The sequence below is a fragment of the Terrapene carolina genome, unplaced genomic scaffold (assembly GCF_002925995.2).
Source record: "Terrapene carolina triunguis isolate 2854851 unplaced genomic scaffold, T_m_triunguis-2.0 Scaffold96, whole genome shotgun sequence".
NCBI lineage: Eukaryota > Metazoa > Chordata > Testudines > Emydidae > Terrapene > Terrapene triunguis.
The window spans coordinates 37,928,407-37,937,454 of record NW_020664447.1 but is presented as its reverse complement, the minus strand read 5'-3'; the positions used below and the strand labels follow the sequence as shown (position 1 = coordinate 37,937,454).

Genomic DNA, 9,048 nt, shown 5'->3' with positions numbered 1-9,048 from the left:
TCACTCCCAGGCGGAGTGAGGGACCGTCCGCCGAATTGCGGCCGAATACCTGGACCTGCCGCCCCTCTCCGGAGCGGCCGCCCCAAGCACCTGCTTGAGAAGCTGATGCCTGGAGCCGGCCCTGCCTTCTGTTCTTGTCCTATCTGGCTATCATTGGGTGATGGTACTCAGAGGAGCCTCTCTAGGCATGACTTATTATCCTGAACTAATTCACATGAAATGACTGGCTGCCCTTGGTGACTATTTGCTGGGGCTTTTGCAGAACTTTGGTACACATGGGGCCTAATCCTGTAACCCTGACTTACAATGAGTAATGCTTATATAGATTATTTTATATATATAGTTGCTATTTGCTCACACTCTACAGTATGGCGGTATGTTGATAGTGAAATGCACTGGGACCGCACCAAGGCCATTTAGTCAATGTTCTCTAAGCTGGATTTCAGCAGTCAGTTTTATAAAATAGGGAGACATTTTTATTTTGGGTTGGCTGTGGTGTCCTATGTGTCCTTATTTCCTCTTGCTTCTTTTAAGATGTCCACTTAGTTTGTAAGGGTGTCATGCCTATAGCCTATCTTTCCCCCTTAATGTTAAATGAGACTGCAGAAAGCTGCCCAAAAGGGAGTGTATCTGGGGTATGGAGCTGCAGGAAGGTGGTGTGCTAGGGGTAGGATGGAGCAGTGATGCATCAATTCCGAAGAGAGACTGCAGCAGCTGGTGTAACTTAGAGCAGCCTTTAGGCTGCTGAACTGACCCCTGGCTGGAGAAGCCACCTTCCTGCACCTGATCTCTTCAGCTGAGGGTCTGGTCCTATATTTATAAACTTTATGCTTCCTTCTCTGTATTGTCTCTCCCTAGCCTCCACCTGGAAACTGCTCTCATTTGTGAATTTTAGCTCTGTAGGCAGGAAATGTGCCTTTTTTTACTTGTTTGTGAGGCACCTAGCATGCTTGGGAGCACTTACAAATAAATAAGTAAATGCTCCCTCCAGTGCACTGCGTGGGTGTAATGTGTGGGTATATTCTAGGATGAGAGTACAGAAAGGAGCAGGATTTTGATCCCAGTTTCCTGAATGGTTACGAACAATTTGCTACCCAGGCAAATGTGACATAAAAATTATTCTCACTGCTGAAGCAGAAAGAAGTTTTCTCTGTGCCCACAGTAAGTTCAGAAATAGAGTTTTTGTGCCCTCTGGTGGCCAAGAGAAGATTAGAGAAATGAATGTTGAATGTGAAGGCATTTCAACTTCAGTAAAGTTTCAGATTTTCATTACATCATTTGCAGTAAAGAGTGCAATCATCCCAGTAATAAATCTAACTGAAACTCATAGTACAACTCAGACATCAGCATTGTCTTCTGTTCAGCCCTCCTGTAAATTCACCATAGTATGATTGCATTTTGGTGCAAATGCTAGGGCTGGTCAAAAATTTTGCATATAAACATTTTATTAAATAGAAAATTGGGCTTTCAATTAATTTCCGCTCCTCCCCCCATTTTTGATGTTTCATCGGAAAACCAAAAATCTATACTTTCAGTTTTTGGTCACAAATTTCCCATCCTGTCAACACATAGAAACACCCGCTTTAGTGTGCTGCAGACTTCGCATTTCTATTCTATTCAGATTTTTATATCATGCTTATCGCCATAGTATCTAAGTGCCGTTGTATACAAAGGATGGATGTGCTGTCTACTTAGGTCTGTGGTCAGAGGTACAATTTCCCTTCCTCTTGGATAAGCTTCGTGTTTCCCATGATCCCTTTTAGCTTTCTTTCCAACTGACACTCTTTGAAGCTGGGAAAAATCTTCTGACTGGAGGATTGAACATCTCAGCAATCTGCTATACTTCTGTGAGCTCCAAAAAACCAAGAAAAGCAAATCAAATTGCAGATCAAAGATGGTGACAGAAAGGTGAAAGAAAAGAGTGAGAGAAAGAAGAGTGAAATCAAAGGCAAGAAAAAGAAGAGACTTTCCTGCTCTAACATAAATAACAGCCAGTAAATAAATAAGTGATAGAGTTCAACCAAACCCAGGAGTGTAGTGGGCCCAATCCTGCAGTTCTTACCTGGGCAGTTTCCCACTCAAAGAACCAATTTTGCTCTCTATTACAGAGGATGCAGTAGCCCCACTGAAGTCAGTGTAGTGAATCTGGATTTACACCAGTGTAGCTGAGAGCCAACTTTGGTCCAATTTGTTCCTTTCCTATCCATCGACACAGCTAAAACTCTCATCCAGGTTCTCATCGTCTTGTGTCTTGATTACTGCAACATTCTTTATTTTTTTTGGCTTGGAAAATGCAGTCTTGCCCCTCCTCATATCCATTCAGAACGCTGCTGCAAAGATCATTTTCCTGGCCTGTCACTTTGACCATGTCACCCCTGTCTTTGCATCCCTCCACTGGCTCCCTCTTTTCTATCAGATCAAATATAAGCTCATTATCTTCACTGTCACAGAACTTCACAAGTAATCCCCACCCTGCATATAATTTCTCATTCAGTATAAAATAGTTGACTCCCACCTCCAATCAGCCTGTGATGCCTGCCTCCACTGCCCACTTATTACATTTTCAAACACCTTGTTCTTTTTTCTATGCTGCCCTTCATGCTTGCAAGGATGTCTCTGAAAACATATAGAAAACTAATTCGTTATCCTCTTTCAAATCTCTGCTTAACTGTGCTATGTGGCTTGCTTACATAAAACTGGACAATGGTTAGACTGCTGGTGTACAGAGACCACTGCCAATCATGCTGACCAGTACTGTCATTGTTTCCTGGTACTCCCCATCAGTTTTTCTGTATCCATCTGTTGTCTTATACTTAGATTGTGAGCTGTCTGGGGCAGGGATTGTCTTTTTATTCTGTGTTTGTACAGCATCTAGCAGAATGGGGTCCTGGTGCATGACAGGGACTCCTAGGCATTATGATAATACTACTACTACTACTAATAATAATAATAATAATGAAATGTAAAAATATTTCAAGGAACTAAATCAGCCAGCCAAGTGCATATTGCAAGAAACCTCTTTGGTTGCACTGCTAGTAACCTCTGAGTTTTCCAATACTCACCCATTTGTATCTGTCTTGTTGGCCACTCAGTAATATATGGGTTTATTCTCCCCTTGATGTGTGCATGTAACTCCTATCAACATTAATGAGGGTTGCATTTATGCCCCAATGGAAGAATATGGCCCCATTGTGATCACCTCACACATCTGTTGATATCTCTTGGTTGCAGGGTCTTTAAAGAATGGTTGCAGATGGGAATTTTCTAGCAAGTGTTCATCCTAAAGAAATTACCTACAACTTCTCAGACATTCATTAGTAAGTACAAGTATAAATTTTGCTTGATTGTGTCTAGCACTGGCCTTCCCTCTGCCCCGCCACACAAGTCCACACCACTGTTGATGCAAGAGCCTTCTACAATCCAATCTGTTTCTATTTTCCCTTGTGAATAGGTCTTCATTTTTCTCTCCTTGTGCTAATTATCTAAGGCTTCAGTCTACACGAGGATCTGCTAATATGGAACCCTGTGTTTGTGTGGAGTCCTGCTGGAGTCAAGGGTCTGTGTTAGTGGATCCCCACGTAGGGTCAGGGCCTATCCTGTAAACTGTTGTTTAACTCTGCTGGGTTTTTGGATAGTTTTCGTGAAAGGCCTTCTTCCCTTTGGCAGGACATAGGCTTTACCTCAAGGTTAAAGAGAATACATAGTGGCATGAGGAGTGGCTAGCGGTGACACAGAAAGGTAACAATTTGATTTCTAATTATGATACCCTCTGGATTCATTGGAGTAGGCTGAGTGTATGCACACCTGCCAGAGGCAAACCTTATGCCCTTCATTAGTCCAAACAGGAATGCATTTCACAGAAGGAATCTGAGGAATGCACCATATTTAAATGGCAAAGATCTAACCAGTGTTTCATAATGGCAGATTAATTGCCAGAACAAGAACACAAATGTACATAAGTGCAATGAAGATGTAGAAGTTCAATAGCCACTTAAAGGGGCTTGGGAAGGTTAAAGACCATTTTAAAATATTGCCTTGCTTGTGTTACAAATAACTTCTTAGATTATTAACAGTAAAAAAAATGATTTTTTTTTTTTTTTAGTTTATGCTGTTCATTTACCTTTTAAATTTCTCATTTGACTCAGTTTCCCTATAGTTTAAAACAATTTTCCAGTGAATTTCACTTTTCTCGTGCACTAACTCAGTGCTCTAATGTCTGCATTGTCCATCCAATTCATTCATATTTCATTCTTAAAGTTAAAATAATTACACAAATGTAGAACCAGTGAAAGACACTGGGTCAGAGTCTCAGCTGGTGTCAAGTGGAGTCGCTCCATTGATTTCAATACATTAATTTACACCTGATGAGAATTGGACCCTATTTAATCCTCTTTATATCCTCAGAACAGATATTGTGCTGGCAGCAGAAATGCAAGCTGCCCAATATTGCCCTGCCAAAGTGCTCTAACTCTCCTCTAGAGGGACTGCTTCTTAGGGAGAAAGGGTGATTCAATCTCTGTGCCCACTCAGCTGTTGGCAGCTATACTGAGATTGCCAACAAGAGCAACATTTGATAGCCACTGTGATGATGTAATTTGGAATGTGAATGTCTGTCTATTTTTACTGGACTACATAGGATCTGCGGCATTCAACATTCATTTCTTGAAGCTTTAGAAACACAAAATTAAGCCATAGAAACATACAGGAATTGGAAGCTGTCTTTAATCTTCAAATGAAGCTATATTCTCACCGCAACTCTTACCCCTTACCCTCCTGTGCTAAGATATTTCACTTCAGCTGGTAAATGAGGTCACCACCCACTTTCTGTAGCACCCAACCCAGGGAATTTCAGCTTTAATTTCCTGACTTTTAGTCTCTAAAAGCCATTTTTACATACCTTATTTTTTGTGGCTTAAATTTCCCATTATGCACTGGTGTTAACTATAAAGAAGATACTGTAGGGCAATTTATGGTGATTTTGCATATTCAAGGACTGCCTGACTTGGCTCTGTATTAGATATATTACACAGAACATAAACAATTCTTTAAATTAGTTTTTGGACTGCATCCCTCCCATGGACTGCATTTCCATCATGCATACCCATGGGGAACTCTTTAATGAGATTAAAAGTTGTTGACAATGGTATAGTTTGACTCTTGTTAAAGAATAGGTTTTGTTTCTGCTATTCTTTATAAAAATTATTGACTGATAGTGCATTGTGGGGAGTTTGTCACATCACATTCCATGTTCTATGAATTACTTAATCTATTTAAATTAAGGAAAGTTTAGAAATTTGTTTTGCTAAAATCGCACTAAACTATGATGTCCCTTTTCAGCCTGTCCATTCCTCCGATTGCAGATATGTATAAGGTGGGTGTAAACATGGACTCTCCCCTTTCTAACTGCCCTAGTTGTCTCTTCCCTGCTGCATTCATTTGGTGATGCCACAGTTCCAGATGTGGCAAACCAAACTCAGTTTAACTTCAGGTGCTCGCTGCAGGCACAAAGCATGGTAAATTTGATCCTGAACTTCATCAGAAATGATGACAAATCAGGACACAATATCACTGCCTTACACCACTATGCAACCTTAATTTGACCCCCTTTTCTGGATGCATTATGATATTCTCTAATTGCATCATCACATACTACTACTTCTGTAGAACCCCTGCACTACTTATTGTATATGAACCCATATGTATGTTCTGATTCATCACAGTGTTCAACCTTTGCAAGCTGCAGGTTTATTGTTGACACACTGACAGACCTGTGGCAAAGGTGGCTTTGGTCATGATTATCTACATCTTTTCGTAAACGGACCACTCGTATAAACTTCTATAAAATTTACAGTGCTGTGGGCCAAATCCTGTAACTCTCACTCAGTCTTTACTCCTATGACTTTAATGAGCGGTTTTGCCTGAGTAAGGATTTCAGGATTTGGCCCAGTACATGGGTGTGAACCTGTGCATACAGCTCAAGTGGAGGGCTTTTACCTGAGGTTTTCTGAACTGAATTCGGACTCCAGAAAACGAAGGAACAGGTCTCGTCCCACTGGATCCTTCAGCACCTCATCTATAGAGAAGCCCCATCTTTTCACACGTTGTTGGCTGGGCTCTTTGCTGTTAAGGTGAGGGAGAGGAAGGTAAGAGTGAATGCATGTCCATCTATGGTCCAGAATGGCTGAATGGCAATTGACTCTATTCAACATCAAAGGGAAAAAGGATGACAAACCAAAGGGTGAGGCTTCTCTTGTAACTCACACAAATGGAGACCATCATGCACCATATGAAAAGAAGAACTGAAGACTAGGGCACCTACCCCTCTGAAAATCAGGCCTTTTTAAGGTGTCTTAAGTTGCACATCCAAAAATGGAAGCACACAAAATCAATAGTCAACTTTGAAAATCCTGTCCTAAATACTTCCCTAATATTACTGTTCCATGGCAGCAATTTCTATAGTTACATCAGGGATATGGTATATTTGCAAATGGGAGGAGGTGGTGTCTGCTATTGCAAATTAGAAGAGAGGTTTCCAGGAGAACGACAACGCATTAAAATGTGGCCCACACTATGAAAACGTTTGAGGAGTCTCTGATTAAGGGTGACATAACATTAGGTACCAAATAAGACACATCCATTAAAATACAGCATGGTTGCTCAGACTAGTAGTACTAGAATCTCGGTCTCCTTAAGACAAGTGCAATGCCTAGTGAGCGACATGCTTTTCTGTTTCACAGATTACAGATGAGGCCTGGTCATGAAAAATTCCTAAAATCAGAGACTCTAATAGACGGGGGGGTCCCTGCTAAAAGGACAAATGGGGGCCAGAATGCAGGAGTTTCAGTTAGTGTGCCTGCTTTTAATTTTCTTTTGGTGTAAAGATTAAACACAGATAAAATAAATGTCATTGGGGGGACGGAGTCTTTTAAAGTCTTGACACTGTATTAGGCATGGAGTGAACCGGGATTTGATATGACCTCCACTTGACGGCCCAAACTGTATCCAAAATTGAATTACTTTACAGTTGCATTTCCCAAAGTGTGGGGTGACAGGAAGGACTAGCTGCAGGGTCACAGTAGCTGTCTAAATTAAGATGGGTAGGCCTTTGCCAACACATGGTGGGTTTGAAATGGGGTATGAATAGTTTCATTTTCCTGAAAAGGGGGTGGCTGGAAGCCTCAGCTTTCAAAATTATTCAAACAAGTTGCAACTAGATGCAGATGCAGCTAATGCTCTTGGAGTAGAGAATAAAATGGACCAATCAAGCTATTGTTCTCCCATCTCCCAGCAATACCGTCTTCTCATTTTCATCACCAGGAGAATCATCTCTATTAACTTGACCTGAGACCGTAGAGGCAGCGAGGCATTTCTTTACACTCATATGCAGCCCTGACATCAGGTTTAAATCATAGTTCTCAGGAGCACAAAAGTCTTTCAGGAGACATCATGCTGACTACTTGGGGAGATACAGTAATAATATAGCTTCAGATATCAGGGTACCAGCACTCAGTTTATATCAGAGGGGCGTTTTGCTGCAGTTATGGCTGTTTATTCCATACAAAACTTGTTAAAGAGATTAACATCAGGGTCTTGCAGGGGAAGCAAAAACCAAAAGTGAAATAGATTAAAAATAAGTCCAGGGTATCACAAAATAAAAGATAAGGGAAGTAGGGATTAAGAAATGGATCAAAGATTCCTGTGTGTGATGGAGTGAAAGTGGGGAGGTACCTTTCACAATTGAGGGAAACACAAAAACCCATTTGTTCTGTCCTTGGATTTCTTTTAGGACGGGATTTGATGTCTAGCTGCCGAGTCTGGTACTCTCCACAGGCAACCATGTGCCTGGAGATGATGATTCAGCATGGACTGGCCCTCCAGAGGCAGACCCAGTATTTTGATTTTGAGTTTTCTTACCTCCAAGTTCCAAAGAGCAGATTTTACCTTAGGTTTCTATCTCATAGTCAGGCATGAGAATTGAAGCAAATTTGTAGCTCCCTTTTGAAATATTTGACTATTTTAATATCACACCCAGGTCATATTTGGTCCTGGGTAGGAATGCCAACTAAACATTCACACAGTAAGAGCAAAGGATTGGGAGAAGTGGACGCTGCCTAATCACCATGGTGCCTGAACTGAGGTCTAGCAATGTGACCGATGGGTGTATGTGAATGAGCTGGGGAGCCGGGACCCAAGGACTCTGAGGCTGCACTCAGAGTTGCTCTTGCAACTGCTAGACATATGCTCAGGCATGATGATTCTAGTCCCAAGTGCTACTGTCATTGTGATCTGAGTAAATAAGGACACTGGGTTTAAACTTTATTCTGCCCTATATCTTGTGTAGTCATTCACACCTGTGCAAAGTGGGTATACAACATGACCATTCTGGTTTAGCAAACTTGCACACCCATTTTTCAAGGGTGTAAATAAAATAACCACACAAGGTGCATGGCAGTGGAGAATCACCACTACATTCTTTCCTTTACCTTTTCAGGCATTTATTATATGCCATAGAAGAGCAAAACAAAGAAGAAAGGCCCAAATCTCTCTGTGGCCATCTAATATAACTTATGACAATTAAAAAATAGCATGAGCCCTTATTTCTTGCAAGCAGGTGTCGCTTCTGAACATACCCATGTATACAATCTACTGTCTATATGGGGAGCGCAATACAAATAAAATGAAAGGCTTGCTTTAAGGATATTCATAGTTTCCATGGAATTTCAATTTCTTACCTCATTTCTATGTCCCATAATGTAGCGTCATCGCTTATCCAGGGATTGGAAGGTTCAGCAGGAGTTATAAATGGATCATATTCAATGTACTGGTCTGAGTAAGTTATTAAACTAGGACAGGGGGAAAAAGAAAAGAAAAGAACAGCTGTAGCCTACATGTTTACATGTGAATTGGCAAACTACAACTCTTCAACAATTTTCTTTTTAGTTTTACATATTGGTCAAATTTTCCAACAAGCACCTTGATGCTTTGCCCCATGACACCTCTTATGCATGGAAGTTGCTCTCCAGAAAACTTCACAAAGCCACCGCATTG

General features: G+C 41.1%; 1 protein-coding gene across 1 annotated transcript in view; it reads right to left on the bottom strand.

Moving 5' to 3' along the window:
- Positions 1-9,048, bottom strand: part of RGS6 (regulator of G protein signaling 6) — a 184,628-nt gene that overhangs the window by 67,567 nt on the left and 108,013 nt on the right. The window contains exons 11-12 of the mRNA XM_029911408.1: positions 8,733-8,843; positions 5,995-6,120 (exon numbers count right to left, since the gene is read on the bottom strand). Coding sequence (XP_029767268.1) covers positions 5,995-6,120; positions 8,733-8,843 — 237 coding nt within the window. The remainder of the gene's footprint in view (positions 1-5,994; positions 6,121-8,732; positions 8,844-9,048) is intronic.